The sequence below is a fragment of the Mytilus californianus genome, unplaced genomic scaffold (genome assembly GCF_021869535.1).
Source record: "Mytilus californianus isolate M0D057914Y unplaced genomic scaffold, xbMytCali1.0.p SCAF_20, whole genome shotgun sequence".
Lineage (NCBI taxonomy): Eukaryota > Metazoa > Mollusca > Bivalvia > Mytilida > Mytilidae > Mytilus > Mytilus californianus.
In genome coordinates this window covers 6518956-6540575 of record NW_026262669.1, presented here as the reverse complement: position 1 = coordinate 6540575, position 21620 = coordinate 6518956, and the positions used below count along the sequence as shown (strand labels likewise).

General features: G+C 31.9%; 1 protein-coding gene across 1 annotated transcript; it reads left to right on the top strand.

Moving 5' to 3' along the window:
- Window positions 1–7518: 7518 nt before the first annotated feature.
- LOC127731605 (transcription intermediary factor 1-beta-like) lies at window positions 7519–20117 on the top strand. Its single transcript, XM_052240388.1, has 5 exons — window positions 7519–8324; window positions 8778–8834; window positions 11575–11640; window positions 15270–15290; window positions 20083–20117. Exons 1-5 carry the CDS (start codon window positions 7558–7560, stop codon window positions 20090–20092), a joined length of 921 nt encoding a protein of 306 aa, XP_052096348.1. The 5' UTR covers window positions 7519–7557; the 3' UTR covers window positions 20093–20117.
- The last annotated feature ends 1503 nt before the right edge of the window (window positions 20118–21620 follow it).

Sequence of the window (21620 nt, the reverse complement as noted above, 5' to 3'; positions counted from 1 at the left end):
GAATAAGTATGAGTTTACCTGAATATTTGAATTAGATTAACGTTCAGTATTTTAATAACTTGCAGTTACTGTTTCATATGTAAACTGACATTCACAATGAAGAATAACACTTTATAAACAATTACATTTTACAAGTAACACTTATTTCTAACACAAACAGTAAACTAGTTTATCAAATACGGAATGTTCAATAGTATTTTTAAACGGTAGGTGTATTTTACATCTGCTAATTTAATCATTGTGTAAGGTGTACTACCATGAGTGCAATTAAAAAGTTTTCCTTTGCAACATAATAAATTGTTGAAGTTGTTAATGTAAAGAAAAACATCACCAATTCTATTTGATGGAATAATACAAGTTTACATGAAAGTGAATGCATGAAAATGTTCATGGCATAGATAAATACCAATGCTTCTATGTACGATCGTATGAATGAAATCGGATGTAAACAAAATGAACACTTTTAATCTAATTCATATTTCAAATCAAAGAAAGCCAATTTGAACCGCTCCTTATCACTAGTTCCCTTGCTAAGTTGTTGATAATTACTAAGCTTACTACTATTAAACTGCATGCTTCTGCTTTTTTTTTTACACAGATCGGACAATCGGACAATCGGATTTGTATGCATGCAATCTATTTTGTCGAGTAATATGTCGTTTTGTATGTGTCCTTAATTTAAACATTTAAAAAAAGCAGTAATCAAAATATGACAAATATTTTTTAAATTGCGAAATTCAAACCTCAGATTATAAAAAGCCCCTTATTTAACCGTTGCTAAGCACTATTTTTGTTACTAAGCTGTTGAGAAACATGAACTAAAATATGAATTGCTTTTATTTCTCACTGATATTTACTATCATTATCATGATCATTCACCACTCTTATTTGCTTTTATTCTTATCTGTACAATAAAATAACAAATACATTCATTTTTGTAGTTGTCTTTAATTTAATTATATTTGGTTGTTGCTCGTCAACATTTGTGTTGCTAAGCTCAATACAAACTTCATAAAAGAAAAATGATGACTACAATATCATATAAGACTGAAATACCATTTATGGAAGCTTAATCTTCAAACAGTTGATGAATGTATACCTCAGATGGCAAAAATAAACAATATTATGTACCGTTGATATGCAATAATTTTGTTGCTAGGTCGTTACTAGGTTGTTGCTAAGCATTTAGTAAACTGAAACTAAAGTGACTTCTCATTCTTAATTTCAAGTTATTCTTACACAATCAATTCAATAAGGAATTGTGTTAACTTGCAGAGATAAAGCCATTTACAAGTGATAAAATAGCTATCTAATGAATCCGTTGCTAGGCAATCATACATTCACCGGTACATAAAAAAATCATTATTTTTTCAAGTTCTATTCAAAGGCTATCAATAATATTAATATAAACTTGTTTGGACAGGAGGCCAAAAATGCCCCTTATCGTACCTTGTCCTTTATAAGCAATACGACAACTGTCTCTGCTGGTTCCGTTGGTTGATACTGTTGTTTCCTTTTGTCAGTTTTTATTGACTTCCCACTTTTTGAATTTATCTTTGAATTGTTTTTATATTTTTTTTTTATATATTTTAATTGAACTGAATATTAACAAACACCGCTGTGTACAATACAACCTACCGTACAGAGTGTTTCGATACATTGTACTTTTTTATGTTGATGTACGATTTAACAAACAATCTGGTTTATGTTTCATTAATGCGACTATTTATGCTGATAAATACACGAATTCCATGTAATGCATCCACATTTTCTTTTTACAGTATTAAAACTTGCAACTTTTCAATTGAATGCATTAACAGTCACACACAAATTAACAATAGTTTACCTAGCAAGTTATAATAAGTGATTTTTAGTTTAAAACCATTTGAACTGATTTCAAAACCTACGTTTTCATATGATTTTATTTAATATGAACTGGACTTGTTACGTTTAAAGAATTAGTTTTTGTTCCGTTATAAATATACACAAATAGAACTGAAAGGGGGTATACAGGCTTAACGATTGTTTTTGTTCTGTTTATATATTCGACTATAGAACTTAAATGAGGTATACAGGTGTAACGAATATTATTTGTTCTGTTTATATATTCTTTTAAAGGACCAAAAGAAGGTATACTGACTTAACACGCTTTTATTTGTTCTGTTTATATATTCAATTATAAAACTGAAAGGAAATATACAGGTTTAAAAATTATTTTTGTCTACAATTATAAATTGACTGAAAGGAGGTATATATGATTAAAGAATTTATGTCTATGGTTATATATACATTAAAAGATTAATAAATTTAATGTATGTTAACATGCTTCAAATAATGTAAGTTAAGTCAAATTTGTCCAAATGTTGATAAAGAAATCAGTGCAAAATGTATTAAAGTATTGCTGGTACAACCTCTGATTGTTTCAAATTTGGCTTCTGTTTAACGCCATATGATCACTCTTGACTATACAATGGTGAAACTGCATTACCTAACGCAAAGAGAACAAGGAAAACTAGCAGCCCTAGTCAACTCATAGAGACGTCGCATTCGTCTTGCCAAAGCGAGTTATCACTGTTTATGAACTTTCTAAACCACTCGGTCAACAATGCACCTTCCAACTTTTAATCTTCAGAGCAAACATTAGAATGATAATTAACTGAATTGGCCTGCATACGCATCTTATATTTGAAAAGAACATTCTTAACAACTTCGACAAGGTTATAATGGTAACACAATACCTGTTAATTTGCCTATGAAGCTTGTGTTGGTACTGGTTGCTTAGTCTTATGTTTGCTATCTACTGTTTTAATATTTTTGTTTTTCTCTTGTTAAACTATTTCTTTGCCATGCCTCAACATCGGAGGTTATAATGACATTACTACCCTGTTCTTCCCTTTTTACACAACCGCATCGCTGGTCACTAGGTATAATATTCGCTTCGAGTACGGAGGTCGTAGGTTCGATTCACAGCCACAACAAGCTAAAAGATTAACAGTTGGCATGTGTTGCTTTTCTGAGTTAAAACAAAATTTAGACTGCTCGGCGTCAAAAGAATGGGTCATCATAGGGTGAAATGTCGTTTAGTTGATTGATATTATGTTACCATCCAAAAATTTCTCAATCACACAGTGATCGTATCAAGATACCGGCATGAACAAAATGTAAAAGCTCTTAATGTGATCTTCAACTTCCTTTTTATTCTTTGCTTAAGATAGGCATGCAGAAAACATTTGAAAAACGCCTTATATATTTCTTTCAAAACGCCAACCTAACATTTTTCAACAGCGACATCAATTCTGTTCCATCGGTTATTGCTTAGATATCACAATGAATATGTTACACGCTTGTATGTTAACATTGATAGACGTCATTTATAATGATGTGATCATTGCACACAAATTACTTAGACAAAAATATGAGGATGAACGACTGAAACCGAATCAATATAAGATTTACGGCCACAATGACAATTTGCTTGACCGATACGTTTTGTATTTGTCTCAACTCATTAGTAAAATATTTTCACGTTCTTTGATCTTTAAACACAGAAGAATGGTCCGTTCTGTAAATTAGCCAATGATGTCCTATTCCCAAATGTAACATTTTGACTTACTGTGTATTTGCATGGCAGCTGATGCATGCTTAGCAGGATATGCCAACTGTGTTGATATACTCCTTATTTTATGATCATGCTTAGCATATATGACAGTCTTTAACACTACTGATAGATGAGTGTGATATTACCCTTTTCTCCTTTTAGATCTGTATCATTATGAATTACTTGGAATTAATAATATAAAACACACAGAACTGGGTCGAAAAAAATGTTTAACTACTATTTTCCACTCAAGAACAACTGATAACACAAATACGAGCAGAACGTACCTATTTTTTCGAAGTACATACGTTCACATCTAGATTTGTTTACTGAATTTTGTATGCTTTTTTATATTCGTCAGTATTGTATTTGGTGCCTTTTGGTTTTGGTCTGCTAGTAGTCTTTCATTCTGTTTCATTGTTTCTATTTGTATTGACATTTTGACATTTTGATTAGTTATTGGTTGGTTTCTAGTTGAGTATGCCTCAACATATGTTTGTACTCAGATTGCAGGTATCGTAACAACTCATAACAACATATTGGCGTATTACCAAAGTCCTTTATTATTCAAAATTAGTAAGTTGTTTTTTGATGTTAAAGTAATGTGTTGTGTGAAATAGTGACGGATCAAGTTTCTTCTTCACGGGATTTCTTTTATATTGTTTGTATTACTAATGACCGTAATTGTACAATACATTACTGAATAGTTAGAGAATATTAAGTTTGAATTAAAGTTGAACAAATCATTTATATAGGTTTTATCTCGGGTTTTTTTCTGTCCTGCCATAAACTGCAGTTATTTTTAAAGGATTTAAATGCCTTCTCCTTTGCTCAATATTCTTTGAAATACCTTGACTAGTTTGGAAAAAAAACATGGACGATATCAATTTTGTTTTTTTATGGGGACCGTGAATGTTATTTTGTGTTTATTTCAGTCGTTCGTCTCATTTATATGTGGAAGGAGTACATATTGGACAATGGAGTCTGTATAATGCGAGTAAGAACGATCATGTTGTAAAGTATCAATAGAAATTTGTAAAAAAAAAAACATACGTTAGAGTAGAGGGTTTGTACTGCCGAGAAATAGGAAGTTCGTAATTGGAAAGTTGAAATCATCACGTTTGTCATAAAGTATTAATTTGTGTCAATATCGAGTTAAACCACAAGACACGAATCAGATCCTTTCATTTGCGTTGATTTGAGTCCATTCACTGAAATGTCAGTCACAAATGATATTATTACGTATTTTAAAAGAGTAAATCGATTCGGTTGCATGTAGTTTCACTCTATGAAGAATGGTCTACACTCGAAAAAGTGAATTGATTCAGTCGACGACTATAATCTGAACCGAACATTATATCTATAGACTATTTTGTTTGCATTTTAAACGTATCCATCGTTACATGTTATATAGTTTTTACCGCTGCATAATAGGATATGCAACTTTTGAAAACCTTGGCTATTAAATAGCAGTTAAGTATTTTTTTTCAATTTTTACATTTGATTCCTCTCGGTACCTTCTTTCGTTACCATTGACATTAATATAGTGCGTATCATGACAGTCTTTGTTATATCACGAATGACTAGTTGACTTTTTTCGTAACTAATATTTTCAGTCGAAATATTTTGTTTATAAATAGTTTTATTTACCAAACAGAAACACCTTGTGAAATAATGGAATGAATCAATAACTATAATTTTGAACATAAAAGGAATGCAGGCTACAAGTTATTCCTTATTATATCTGGTAAAAGTCGAACTGTGTATTTTGTAAATTATTTTGAACTAAATCCATTAGCAGTTTTTTAATTAGATTTGCCATTTAAAAAACGCAAGGTATAACTACAGGTTGTTGTAAATTTTACCTGATAATGTGTGTGTAATAATACATTTTAATGGCGTACTTGATAACGTTGATGTATAATTTAGCAGATGAATTAGTTTATGTTTAAAAACATTATACTGTTTCTGCTGATTCTGCTGATAAACACATTAAGCCTATTTAAATCCTCCAGATTGTATTCCTCCAGTATGATAACATACACTATTGCAATGAAATACATAAAAAATGCACAACGTTTCATCTATTTTAACCTGCAATTTGTGTTTGTAATACAAAACACACTTGAATAGATTTTAAATCTTAAGAAATATTATGATTTAATTTACATGAATAGGACTTTAATGGATGTGTATCTGATCTGTTTTTATTTATATATGAGTTCGAATCCCGATGAGAGAAAAACAAAAATTTGCTTCCGCAAATTAAAAGATCTAACATTGTTGGGCTGTTATTTAGACGAATTATATATACAGAACGTGTTTTCAGCCTTTTATCACCATCACTGGTGATCCGATGGATAACATCTGTCGTAGAGTTGTCACTGGTTCAGACGTACTTATAATATAATTATTTCTGTGACTGTATCCTACATTAATTTGTACGATCCTCTATGATAGATAATTCAGCTGATCTGTAATATTCATTCTTCATGCCTTATTTGTCATGTACTGTGTTACGACGCTAGATAAAAACTGACGAGGAAAGGTAATTCCCGGCCACCGAACACTTGATTTTTATCGAGCCTAAGTGGTCGACTAGTCTAGTGCGCCGGGCAAAGTGCAAGGCGATTTGGTGCCACGCTATCTCCGTAGCATGAGTTCGAATCCCGGTCAGTGAAGAACAAATAATTTTATTTATAGGGGGGGCGTAGCTCCAGCATTCAGGACCTAGTCAATTAAGACAGGCGTCAGACTCGTCTTACCGAAGCGGGTTTCGAGCTAAAACCAACAATGTTGATAGGCTAGTGATAAATGTAGATGAACTACCTAAATTAACCTTCCACTTGTTGACCTTTAAAGCAATCATTAGAATAATAATTAGTTTCCTTTTAGTCTATGAAACAAAACATCAATGTTATGGGTCTACATTTAATATTATAATAATGCCTTCTTTACAACTTCCACCGGAAGTTAATAACTTCAAACTGAGATTGCAATTATAGTAGTATTTCACCTCGGGTGTCTCGTTCGGTTCGTTTTGCTAAATATTTATTGTTCTATATAATGTGCTGTTAGTGATGTTTGTTTATTTGGTCGTTTACCATGTAGTGTTGTCATTGTTTATTGAACTCCTGTTAAATGATTATACTTGTTATCTTCTCCCTATTTTTAAACCATTGATCTTACATGTAGCTTGTATTAAAAGGTGCTAATCGTGTAGCCAGAACTGCTTACCCTCCTGAAACATCTAAAGTGTCACTCTCGACAAGTTATAAACATGCTAGCCGATTAATTCGTTTAATATATTAACTCATTCGTAAATGAGAATCATGGTAAACATTTACTCATAAATACACTATTTTATGATACTTCATATCATGTGTATAGGTACGTTTCAAAGTTTTATGACAATTTTAACTTCAAAATAGTTATTTGGATATTTCGAATCCGTTAAAAATAACTTCAGACTATGCTCATTGTTGTTTGTAAGAAATGTTTGTGACCCTCATATGTATCGTGTTTTTCTCTCACTTTTATATTCGGCTAATATAACAGTAATATCAATCGTGAATCCGTTTCCATTAAAACACATCTTACTTACAATATACTATTTCCCATAGTGTGATATCTATACATACTTCTTTCATTATTAGGATAATGTTATACTTCTTTTTGTTTATCTAAATTATGAATACCAAGTCAATAATTCAGACCAATAACCAATATCATCAATAAAACCGTACCTCAGCCAATAATACAGTAGTCAATAAAATGAAGTCTTATATGTAAAATATTCATAATATATTCAAATTAGAACTTAAGTTTTATGTTTCACAGTTCTACCTTTAAATACACGACATACGTATATACACATTTTTTGATTTAAATGTAAAACGTTGTTGTCATTGGTTTTTACCTTACCTGTGTATTATACATTGAGGACGATACGCAACAAAATGGCACAGGCAGCCTATAAAACATGTGAAATTTGTGTCAGTGCCTATGGATCCCAATACTGCTTAGAGTGTGAACAATTCTTTTGTGAAAATTGTAAAACCTTTCATAAAAGACAGAAAGTAACAAAGAATCACCAGTTTCAGTCTTCCTCGGACATTATCCCGGAAGGTAAATCGAAATGTAAGGAACACAACGAAGACGTCAGTTTTGTATGCAAAACATGTAATTTAGCAGTGTGCAGTAGTTGTGTGACTGGTAGTCACACAGGGCATGCCTTTTCAAAGCTAATGGACATCATAACACAGATGAAGGAGAAGAATACAAAAGACCTGCGTAGTAAGGTACATGAGGCAACTCAAAACATTAAAACGATGGAAGAAGGTTTAAAGGGATTTGATGTGAAGGTTGAAGGAGTAGTCAAAGCTATTACAGAAGAAGGTACAAAGATAAAGGCTATGATTGATACATGTGTCACACAGATGATTGCATTGGTCAAGGATCAATCCAGGAAGGAAAAGGACAAAATGACAAAAATCATAGCAGATACTAAAATAGATTTGAAGGCGGGAAGCGACTTAGAAAAGAAGAAATATGAACTCGACAAGACACAAAACGATGGCAAATTGTTACAGTCGTTACAGAAGCTTACAGATGACATTGCAAAGCTGACGATAGAGCCTATACCCGAATTTCCGAACATACAGTATACTGCTAAGCCTGTAACAGAAAACGACATCAAACAACTTTTTGGCATCTTCAAAATAAGGTAAATCCACTGAAATACCTGAGAAGTGTGTTGTTTTGTAGACTGCATTCTGCAGTCGTAATACATGCCTTTAAAATAACTCTATTATTTGAAAGTGACATGTATTTTTGCATAATTAATATTCTGTTTTTGAATATCAATGTATTTCTGAATTGAATCTCATAACAAACGCAGGGGAGACAATGCATTCAATAAAAAGATGTGGTCATTAACAATGTATAGTTTATAATGGAATAACAATGGACTCTAGTAAATAGACATGTGGTCTATGACAATGCACATTTTAAATTGTATTCACAATGCACTCGACACTACGTAAACTTATGAAGTTATTCAGGAATACTTGTTTTCAAACTGTCACAGAGTATCTGTTTTCCTCATTTTTAAAATGTTTTGTTTTGATATTATACATTTAAGGAATCATATGTAAATACTTCATTTTTATTTTGACAGTGGAGTACGTACACAACATATCGGAAACAGAGAGAAAGAATTACCTAAAACAAAGAGGTAGGGCAATATGTTTGTATATTTTACAGTGTTAAATTTACGCTTAAAACAATGTAAACTTTTCGTCAAATGTTTAAGTGAATTACACATTATCTTCATGTAATCCTTAATTATTTTTTTTACGAAATGAAGCCCCTCTCTCCATGCTTCTGGGTAAATTTGTTTCTTATATTGTGTACACCAGTGCACCGTTTTACTGTTGACACATTTACTAGTTACATGTATGTACTTATCTGCATTACATTGTTCCTAAGTAGCAGTTTTTTTAAGCCGTATTTGCTTAATTTTCTTGATACATATATCACCAACTCACATTTTGTTTTAAGATATTTTGTTTTGCTTGATTTACATCTTCTACAATGTCATTTGTAATGCGTTGCATACGTTAGCAAGCACTAACTCGAGTAGGATTGCGTTTAAGTAATTAATACTGATAATGATGTGCAAACGTATAGCGTAATATATTTTCCATAGCGTTAACATTAGGTTGTATATGATTTTCGTAAATATACTGCTCGTTAAAATGTTTCTGCTTGTCTAGTTAAAGATTTAGAACCTATTGATACTTTAAATTTACGATATAACCATGATATTGAATGTAAAAGGCATTCATCATAATTATCCGCACTAGTAATGAAAATTGTGCATTATATAAGCTAAGGACACTATAGTGTTTTCAAACGACATAATCAAGTCATGTTGCGCAGTCTTCTTTTAATTGTGTATATGTAGTTTTATGTTAACTGTTGTTTGTCCTTTCGTCAATTTCATTATTTGCCATAGTGTTCCCCGTATGTCTTCGACGTATGAGTTTGAATGTCCTCTTTGATATTTTACACCTCTTTTCAAAATATTCTCGATTCACAAGATAATTTAAAATCGACTGTTTGCTGAAGGGTTCAACGACTTCAGCAGTAACATTCACAATCGACTGTTGATAAAGAGGTCAAAGACTTCAGCAGTCACATTCACAATCGACTGTTGATAAATGGGTCTAGACTTCAGCAGTCACATTCAAAATCGACTGTTAATGAAGGGGTGAATGACTTTAGCAGTCACATTCACAATCGACTGTAAAAAAGGGTTCAACGACTTTAGCATTCACATTCACAATTGACTGTTAATAAAGGGGTCAACGACTTCAGTAGTCACATTCACAATCGACTGTTGATAACGAGGCCAACGACATCAGCAGTCACATTCACAATCGACTTTTAATGAAGGGGTCAACGACTTTAGCAGTCACATTCACAATCGACTTTTGATAAAGAGGTCAAAGACTTTAGCAGTCACATTCACAATCGACTGTTGATAAATGGGTCTAGACTTCAGCAGTCACATTCAAAATCGACTGTTAATGAAGGGGTGAATGACTTTAGCAGTCACATTCACAATCGACTGTAAAAAAGGGTTCAACGACTTTAGCATTCATATTCACAATTGACTGTTGATAAAGGGGTCAACGACTTCAGTAGTCACATTCACAATCGACTTTTGATAAAGGGTTCAACGACTTTAGCAGTCACATTTCTAATCGACTGTTGATAAAGGGCTCAACGACGTCAGTAGTCACATTCACAATCGACTGTTGATAAAGGGGTCAACGAATTCAGCAGTCACATTCACAATCGAATCTTGATGAAGTGGTCAACGACTTTAGCAGTCACATTCACAATCGACTGTTGATAAATGGGTCAACGACTTAAGCAGTCACATTCACAATCGACTGTTGATAATGGGGTCAACGACTTTAGTAGTAACATTCACGAATAGCGAAGGAAGTTAGTAAAATTGTTTTGTTTGTATATTATCATTGAATGAACTTAACAGAACACTACCAGTTAATTTTATAATGTTTGGAATAATGGTAAGTAATACAATTCTATATTAATATTCTTGTTATGGTTAGAAAATACATCAAATAACACCATCACTTACTTAATTCCAATTTCATATTGTATTTTTAGAAATTTACCTGTGACTTCACTTGTTGTGGCCTTGATACATTCGTGTGACGCACAGTGCATTATTCTATTGTGCTGTATTTGTGTTCTGTGGTAAATTAATCTTAGATGTTTGTTGTTATTCTGTTGTTTACATGTTAGGATGGGCTATTGTATTGTTTGAATATGTATTTCTCTGTACTGAATGTTCTTGCATGTATTTGTACTGTATTCCTGTCACGTAATGTTGCATTTTAGCGGTATTTTTAACATTGATATATAAGCAGGAGGTTTGGCTAGCCATAAAACCAGGTTCAACCCACCATTTTTTCTTATAATGTCCTGTACCAAGTCAGGAATATGGCAATTGTTATCACATGGTCCGTTTTTATGTATGTTGGCGTTTGTTTTGGTAACAGTTCGGTGTTTCTGTTGTTCCGTTTTGATTCCTCTTATGGTTGATGTGTTTTCCTCAGTTTTGGTTTGCGACCCGGATTTGTTTCGGTTACTTCGTTTTATGACTATTGAACAGCGGTATACTACTATTGCCTTTATATATAGCTTCTTCAATTTAACTGTACTGCATATTGTTAATCTAAAGAATTCATCAGTTCATGCGGTTTTTTGCTGTAAGAAAGACGGGGAAAAGGAGGGAAAAGTATATGCAAAGCTGCAATAGTTCTATAAGGATTGTGGATATAGATAGGAATGTCATTAATTCATTGCTACCTTGTGTTTATATCGTCAACTTAAAAGGCGTTTTATTTTATTTTGATCTATTGTGTTGTTCATTACAGTGATTACGAACAGGTTACGAAACCAAAAGAGAAAGGAAAATTCCTGTTCAGATGTGACGAGTGTGGGTAAGTTTCTAAATATTGTTTTTATGGACATGACGTAAATATGTATATTTATATTATATTAGCAACATACACTACAAAACAGAAAAAATCTGAAATGGCCTATATCTTTAATCAACTGTACTGATTTTTACTCGGCCAGTCTGACTTGGTGTGAAACTTAATTGATATTACTCGAGCGTAGTCTGAATCATACTTTACAGTCTGAACTAATACTCTACCAGTACTAAACCATTTTATATGTGTTTTAACTATTCTCGATCAAGTCTGAACCATGCTCGACCAAGTCTTAACCAACCTATTTCTGTATCTATCTATTGCATTTCATCAACTTAGGAACTTTTTTAACAACAGCTTTTCCCCTTGGCTAGAAATTTGAACAACAATTTGAAATCCAAAATGTATTTAAGATCGCATTGAAACTAAAATTTCACAATAAACATACTATAATCATCAACACCATATTCATCAACACTTATTCATATATATATTTGTGATCTAGAGCGCTGGAAACAGCGCAGGCGGCGTTGTCACGATATCCCAATAGCATGAGTTCGAATCCCGGCGAGGGAAGAACAAAAATTTGCTTCCGGTAATTTGCAGATTTAACAATGTTGTGCTGATATTTGGAGTAATAATGAATTTAATATGTGTTTTCAGCCGTGCATCACTTTCACTGGTGATCCTATAAATGGATCTGTCGTAGAGTTGTCACTTAGTTAGACGTACTTATCAAATATTTTTTTCTGTGACTACATCGTACGATCCTTTACGACAGATAATTTAGCTAATCTGCAATCAATTCAATCTTCATGCCTAATATATCATGTACTGTGTTACAACTCTAGATTCTACAAACGAGGAAAGGTAACACTAGGCCACCGAAAGCTGAATGTTTAGTTCAGTCTAGGTGGCCCTGTGGTCTAGAGCGCTGGACACTGTGCAAGTGGTGTTGTCACGATATCCCAAAAACATGAGTTCGAGTCACGGCGAGGGAAGAATCAACCAGAACGATATAAAGTTTCAATGAAATTTACTTCAAGGCATAACATGATGACCTATATAAGGTCATTATTTTTCTGGTTAAAAAGCAAACTTTAATTTACTTAAACATTAAAATCGTTTGATAGCTATCGTGTGGTATTGCCAATACAGGGTTTACTTTATAATTTTCCATATTTTGTAGGTTTAAGGCAAAAACAATCCTTTATTCCGTTTATTAGACTGACATACCAAAAATCGTCGTTGACGCACATTTTAACTTCCAAAACAAATAATGTGAGGTTTTGTTAATTTATAAGTACAATAAAGGGGCATTATGTGAGATGAATTTTATAATGCAAACATTTCCATAACACTTTAAGTCAAGCCATATTTAACACATTATATGTAGGATTTTGAAAATCTTATTTATTCACATTGTATTGAAAATCATACTGTAACCTATGGATATTCGTTTTTCGTGTTACATATACATGTATCACGATTTCGTGTTCTCTTCATGCCAGTTGTTTTTTACATCTTTATATGCCTTTTATTCTATCTAATCAAATGATCCAACATTCTTATTTTCTATAGAATAACATCCTTGTACTTTAAAATGGATATAATATGTATTCCCCTTTTAAATTGTTGTAAAAAATCTGCATTTCCGCGATAAAAATGTCATGAAAATAGACAAAGAAAAGCATCCCTCTTTTATAAATAAAGCTGATACAATAATTTACTTACAAAGTGACTTTTGTATTATTCATACACCGTAACAATTCAGTTGTGCCTTGCTTCATACCGTTACAGTAATCTTTCTATTCAAACTGGACAATGATTTCTAACGTTTATATATCTAGTTTAATACGTCAGTTTAATACGTCAGTTTAATAACACATTATGAATGAGCTGTAGGCCATATTAAAACTTGATCACATCAGAAAACAATATCTCACTTTCGTGTTGTCGGTAAAATAGGATGTAAATAATGCAAACCTTTGCAGAAAATAATATTTATAGACGGTAAATAAGTCAGATAATGCATATTTTAAGGTTTTCTTGTCGTATAACACACCTAGGGGTGTAAGGATTGCCCAAAGAAAGACCTCCCTACGGTCGGCCTTTCATGTGTTCAAACCTGACACCCCTCGGGGTGTTATACTTCAAGAAACCTTAAAATATGCATTATCACATAAATTAAGATTTCGATTAAATAAATTTGTATATTTATAATGTCATGTTCACATTGCACAATGTACATAAAAAATACTAGAACTTTCAACCATTATTCAAATACATATTGTAAAATGTATTCAAAATTATTTGAATGTTTCAGAAATATTTTATGAATACTGGAAAATTTTCAACACTTACTTAAGCCTGGTATAAATTTTTTGAGTTTAGTTAATAACGCAGTGGAGTTTTTTTTATTGTATATAACGTAACTTAATAAATTTAAAAAATGACACCTATGTTTTGTAAAATGAAGAATTGAATATTATAGAAGTTCCATATCAATCCTTGATAGCCTTTTGAAAAAAGGAATTGTGTTGCAAAGTTGCAGTAACAATTTAGGTTGACTAATTAAGTTTTGTCAAAATTAAAGACATGGCATAAAAGAAGAACTTTAATAAGGTTAAATTAACTCAGTACATGTGTATTTTACAAGTAAAAAGAAACCCCTATTTTCTTAAACTCGTGTATTATTATCTAGTGAATTCAAAAGGCCTTGTGATTTAAGTTGTACAGGATGTTGTTTAATTTTCAATGGACATCATAGGAATGCGATGATGGATGTTATTTAAAATGTATTACTCTTTGACAACGTGTGATCTTTTTAATGAGTGTGCCCCAAGCAGGAGGTATTACTTTATAGTTTATCCCTTTTCAGAAGAACAATTTTAATCATTTTATATATATATATATATCCCAATATTCGCGTCCCATCAGTGATATAAATGGACGTATATTAGTTACTTGGATGCCGAAATTTTCAAAATAACTAAGGTCATAAAAATAAAATACTCATATCTTGGTAAAACATTGCAGTTTTGTTTTGTTGATAATTCCAGAACAACATTGAACAGCTTAACCACAATCCTCAATAATGAACGGCAAATCGTACATACATTAATCATATTTAAACAGTGAACTGTATGTTCTACGATACGACATTTGCCCCTTTTCGACGGTTATGTTACAAATATTTAAAACACTAAACAGCCTCATAATTGATAACAAAATGTTCAATAGAAGCATAATGCATAGCTTTCAATGCAGCGAATACTTATCAATTTAGACATTTTACGTTTGTATTACCAACTAGATACTCATATTTGCTGAGTCAATCATCACTTAAGAGACATTAATTGTCGTAATACACGTCTGATGCAGAAAATGTAATGCCGTTAATGTTATCATTATAATGGTATCTTTGTCCATAACGATTTTGAGTGGTTAACTCACAATATAATTTAACAATAGGTAGTAACATGAAGTATATCAAACACATTTTATTCGTAACCATTTGTTTTACTTTGAAAATGCTATCTGAGTAAACGACAACACATCTATCAGTATATTTGTTTGGGAATCTGTCACTTATACATATGTAACTGACACCATTGATCTGTTTCGTCTTTCAGAAAGGAAATGAGATCTGATTTGTAAGTATTATCTACGTGTATTGTAAGTGACAAATAGTCAAAACAGTCATTTACTACAGACATGGTTTTGAAATATATTGAAACACTATGCTCGTTCGGATAATAGACACCCCGTAACTATAGGCAAGCTATTTAACAATGACATTAAATACAGACATCTTTGATACACAACCTTTATGACAAAGGTATATATTACCATGATTCAGATTTGTTTATGTGTTCCGGTCATTCAATTTAATGTAGAGGTGTTTGACTAGGTTTTGTTAGATTCCATATTCTCTATTATCTTATTTCAACGAGGCATTTAATAACTAAATCATGACTTTCATGATAGAGGGTTACTGATAACACAGAAGACATTGAATCCAAATACTAATGTTAGTGGCATTCCTTAAAGATGTTAAATGGCTTTTCGGACGCGATCATAGTGGCATCCCTGAAATGGCTTTTCGAACGCGATCATAGTTTGGTTGACATATTTGAAATATTTGTATTCCATATAACTATGAATGTGTTTCACTTGTCATAACAACAGTCTTTCCTATTTTACCACAAAAACCTACAATGGATATTTTCATGACCAACACGACGGATGCTAGGTCTTAGTTTTCTTTGTATAGTTTTGTTATTGTTGTATGTCCTTTTATCGTTTATTTTTTTTTACATGGTGTTGTTTGTTTTTGTTGGATTTTCCAGTGCTCCCTTGTAGCTTGTTAAAAATGTCTTTTAAAAAAATGAAGAATTGACATCTAGTATACTTGTAATGAATAGGAATACTAGGATCCCATCTGAATCAGTCGATATAAACCGCATGTTATACGTATTCCAATTTAACTGTCAAACCGATGTTGTTTTTCATTATGTCGTCAACCTGTCTGCAATACATTAAGAAATACTTGATATGAAATTTTAAACATAACGCATTGTTGCCTTGTTTGGAACATTATCAATATTCAAAATTGTCATGTGTCGTCTTAACATTTGCAATAATACATACATATATATCAAATGTTTCCTCTTAACCTGTATAAATATTTGAATTCTACAAAACAGTAACAATCCAGGGAAATAATTACACTAGTGAAGTCCAAGTTTAACGTACATAAAGGCAATAGTAGTATACCGCTGTTCAATAGTCATAAATCGATTAAGCGAAAACAAATCAAGGTCACAAACCAACGCTGAGGGGAACACATCAACTATAAAAAGAAACAAAACGGAACAACAGAAACATTGAACTGCTATAAAAACAAATCCGCTAAAATGACAACATTACGTGACAGGAATAAAGTACAAATAAATGCAAGAACATTCAGGACAGAGAAATACATAAATAAATAATATAATAGTCCATTTCAACATGTAAACCACAGAATAACAACGAACACCTAAAATAATTTATGACAGAACACAAATACAGCACAATAGAGTAATGAACTGTTCGTCACACAAATGTATCAACGCCACAAAAAGTGACGTCACCGTTAAATTTCTAAAAATACAATATGAAATTGGGATTAAGTTTGTAGTGGTGTTATTTGATGTAATTTCTAACCATTACAAGGATATTAATATAGAATTGTGTTAGTTATGGTGTAATTATTAGTATTTAATAACCATGGTTTTTCTTCTAAATCAAACTTTTTTCTTCCAAATCAAACTGTGTAAAAAACAAATGAGTCCTGTGCATATAGTTGCTTTTAACCTAAAAATCATATAAATGAACTAGGTAATGTTCTTTTATTTTATTTTATTCGGGATGGATCATGAGTTCAAAGTTAAGTTGTCCGCTTTTGTTTCTAAAAATTTTTAGCATTTGTTTGCAAAACAATTTAATTGTCAAAAAGCGTTTAAACTAACTTTTTGTTTTTAATCTCTCGGCTGGTATTATTCAATAACAAAACAATCCTGGCTTTTTATACGAATAAAAAAACCCACATATCTAATGAAGCAATCATAAAGTTCGTGACAAAGGTAAAATTGTGAGATGTGTTGCACACATATAAACCTGATTTTACAAGTTGATTATTCATTGTTTAACTGGCTATAGGGAATAAGTTTTCTCATTGTTGATGGCTGTTCAGCGACCTATAATTCTAATCCAAGTCATTTGATTATTTTTTTTTTATTGGCAATCATATTACATCTCTTTGTTTGTATATCAAAAGGTGCTCAAGCACGAAACTTAGAAAAATAAAATAACTACTGTCATTCCGATATTTTGCTTAAATGTCACATGTATTTGTATAACACAGGAGACATTGCAGGATTTGCATCTCCTGTTATGTACGTCTAATCCAACTATAAGCACCTTAGGCATAACTTTATTTTCAAAATAATCTCAAAGACAATGATAAAAAACACCTTGCAAACTAATTTGATTCCACAATCGGAAATATCGACGATGTTTTGTAATTCAATAACCCACATTTCCGCGAGTGCTTACACCTCATACATATGTATATCGAAAGTAGCAGATCTGCCTTTTATTTTGATTTTTTTTCAAAATTGACACAATCAAGAATCTATGACAAACGATTTCAACTTTCAATTTCTCAGCACTAACATACTGATTCGACATTACAGAAGTTCACAGTTACAATCACGGATTGGTTGATCTGTTCGATGGTTCTCAACTTACTTACGACATATTTTGGTTGTCTTAGAGCTTTGTATATAAGAACAGTCGTCTGATCTTTAAATTTACCGATTGTGTCGTATTCCCGATAGTGACGTTTTGACTAAGTATGGACTGGCGAGTGATGCATGCATATCAGGTATCATTTGTCCCATTGACACACGCCGACTAGCTCCTGTTGGAGATCATGCATATCAGGTATCATTTGTCCCATTGACGCACGCGGACTAGCTCCTGTTGGAGATCATGCGAACCCCCGAGTTTTGTTTTTTGCTTGATTTGCCTCTCCTTATTGAACTAATGCAATTTGAGCATCAGTTAAATATGTTTCAATCTAGATATTATTCGCACTGAGTGTTTTGAAAGAGGAAAATACTAAAGAGAAATTTACTCTGTTTTATCAACATTGAATTTGCTATACCTAAGTAACAAGCAAAGGCTTACAACTATTAAACAAATGTAATTATTTAGTTATTGAAGTACTAAATTATGTAAGCTTCAACAGACATATCAAATCAAATGTAACAAAGACTTTAAATGACTTAAATTCTCTGAAATCAGTCTACAACTATAAAAATCGAGCATACCTTGTGGTGTTCCTGTACACATACTATCCTTTCTGAGGTCTGTGTTGATATGATTAATTTAACTGGACAGACATCTGCACTTCTTTTAAAATGTACAGCCGAAATCATTCAATCATTTCACACCAATATGTTAAATATATTTTATAAATTGTATGCATTGATGTTTTTGAGATTATGATATTTTGTATCGTGAGTAGCTTAACATATTTTTCCAGATATTAAACTTGTATTACTGTTATTTTTCAGCAAGTAAGTGTTATGTACAAGACCGATACGTATACTGTGATGCGTGGGTACACAATGTAGAATGGAAGTTGATACATTATATAAATAACGCATAGCTGAGAGGGTTATAGAGCAGATTGTTACCCCGAGAAAACATTGTCAACTGAGACAAAGCCATGGTTGACAATGTCTTTTCGAGGGGTAACAATCTGCTCTATCACCCTCTCAGATATGTGTTATTTAAATTATTATACTGAATGTTCTGTTATTACTGTCTATTAAATTTCAAATTCAAAGTAAAAAACTATGACGTCTTGTACATAACAACCATCCGTATTTAATGAAGCGCACACTTGATCACGCCTCTCCATGAAGAGTAATAGAGTAGGTGCCATAGGATAGAGTAAATTGTCTCCCTCGTATTAACCAATCAAAATCTGGCATTTTGACATGAAGTATAATAAAAGCAATTGATGTGCTATTTTAATTGATAAAGTCTAAAGTTTATCTCTATATTATGATTGTTTTTGCTGTATTGTATGTTTTCCTTGTAACTTCTGAAATATTTCAATGTTTTTTTTTTTATACATTCATAATCATATGTAAACAAATGTGATATTAATTGTTAGATGTATTTAGGTGTAACACTACCATTGACTTTGCCCTATTAGTCTTTCTTAAATTTGTACTATTCAAAACATTGTGCAGAATTTATCTTTGTTTCAAATAAAGAAATACTGGACATGAGTAAAGTTGTATCCTGTTAAATACTACAGACAAAATTTAACATAAATGTTCATTGCATATAAAATAATAACCATCATTGTAAGTTAACCAAACAAATGTCCACCCTTTTCTTTCCTGTTTACAAGCTTTAGTAACCATGTGACCTCAATTTTCCAAAATATTTTATAGAAACACCAAATAAAATAAGGATGGTGCTTTGAAACACCCAAGATATATGTTGATGACTCAGAATTTTTTCACTGCAATGAAATGTAGGATTTATTTACTACAACTATCAAAGTCAAGGGTATATTTTTGTTCGACCCTTTTTCGTATGCACGGGATGTGACGTACTATGATTTGGTGGTATTGCACCTTTATTTCCCCAAAGTTTGATTATAAAATAATGAAAATGAACGATATGTTATTGTCTTCTTTAACAGAAATCTGATTATATTTATTTCTCTTTATTAGCTATCACGTCTAAGCAAATGCAGTTTAAACTTTAAAGCCATAAACACTTCAAAACAATATATTGATCATATTTTTTAAAATTGATGAAGTAGTGTTTTTTTTTATATTCATTTTAACTTGTATGTTTATTTTTATTTTTCAGTCTAGAGTGAGTGTTTGTACCAAACAGATAAGTAGACAGTAAATTTTGTGTTTTTATTAAAATTAGGAAAATATAAAAATTTAAGTAGATAAAGACCAAATTACATAAAAGTAAAAATACAATATATTCGTATATGAGAAGCATAGATAAATTGTCATTCTTAATATAATACATACGCCATGAGTAACAACCCTTTCGATTTAGTTAATGTAATATGCCAGGCAGAACGAATGCCTCATATCATATGCGTATTGATACGGTATTTTGATCAAATCAATACTTTTAAAGGAGAAGGTTTTTAAATATCTTTAGCATTTGTTTGCAAGAAATTTAATTGCCAAAAAGCGTTTTAACTAACTTTTTGTTTTTAACCTCTCGGCTGGTATAATTCAATAACAAAACAATCCTTGCTTTTAATATGAATAAAAAAAACCTACTTATCTAATGAAGCAATTAGAAAGTTCGTGAAAAAAGTAAAAATGTGAGATGTGTTGCACACATACAAACCTGGTTTTACAAGTTGAATATTCATTGTATAACTGGCTATGGGGAATAGGTTTTCTCATTGTTAAAGGCCGTACGGCGACCTATAATTTTAATCCATGTCATTTGAATAGTTTTCTTTTTATTGGAAATCCTATTACATCTCTGTGTCTGTATATCAAAGGGTGCTCGATCACAAAACTTAGGAAAATAAAATAACTTCTATCATTCCGATGTTTTGCTTAAATGTCACATGTATTTGTATAACACAGGAGAATATTGCAGGGTTTGCATCTCCTGCTATGTATGTCTAATCCAACTATAAACACCTTAGGCATAACTTTATTTTCAAAAAAATCTCAAAGACAATGATAAAAAACACCTTGCAAAGTTCTTTGATTCCACAATCGAAAATATCGACGATGTTTTGTAATTCAATAACCCGTATTTCCGCGAGTGCTTACACCTCATATACCGAAAGTAGCAGATCTGCTTTATATCTTGAGTTTTTTTTCAAAATTGACACAATCTAGAATATATGACACACGATTTCAACTTTCAATTTCTCAGCACTAACATACTGATTCGACATTACAGAAGTTCACAGTTACAATTACGGATTGGTTGATCTGTTCGATGGTTCTCAACTAACTAACGACATATTTTGGTTGGCTTAGAGCTTTGTATATAAGAACAGTCGTATGATCTTAAAATTTACCGATTGTGTCGTATTCCCGATAGTGACGTGTTGACTAAGTATGGACTGGCGAGTGATGCATGCATATCAGGTATCATTTGTCCCATTGACACACGCCGACTAGCTCCTGTTGGAGATCATGCAAATCAGGTATCATTTGTCCCATTGACGCACGCGGACTAGCTCCTGTTGGAGATCATGCGAATCCCCGAATTTTGTTTTTTGCTTGATTTGCCTCTCCTTATTGAATTAGTGAAATTTGAGCATCAGTTAAATATGTTTCAATCTAGATATTGTTTGCACTGAGTGATCTTGAAAGAAGACATTGCTAAAAAGAAATTTACTCTGTTTAATCATT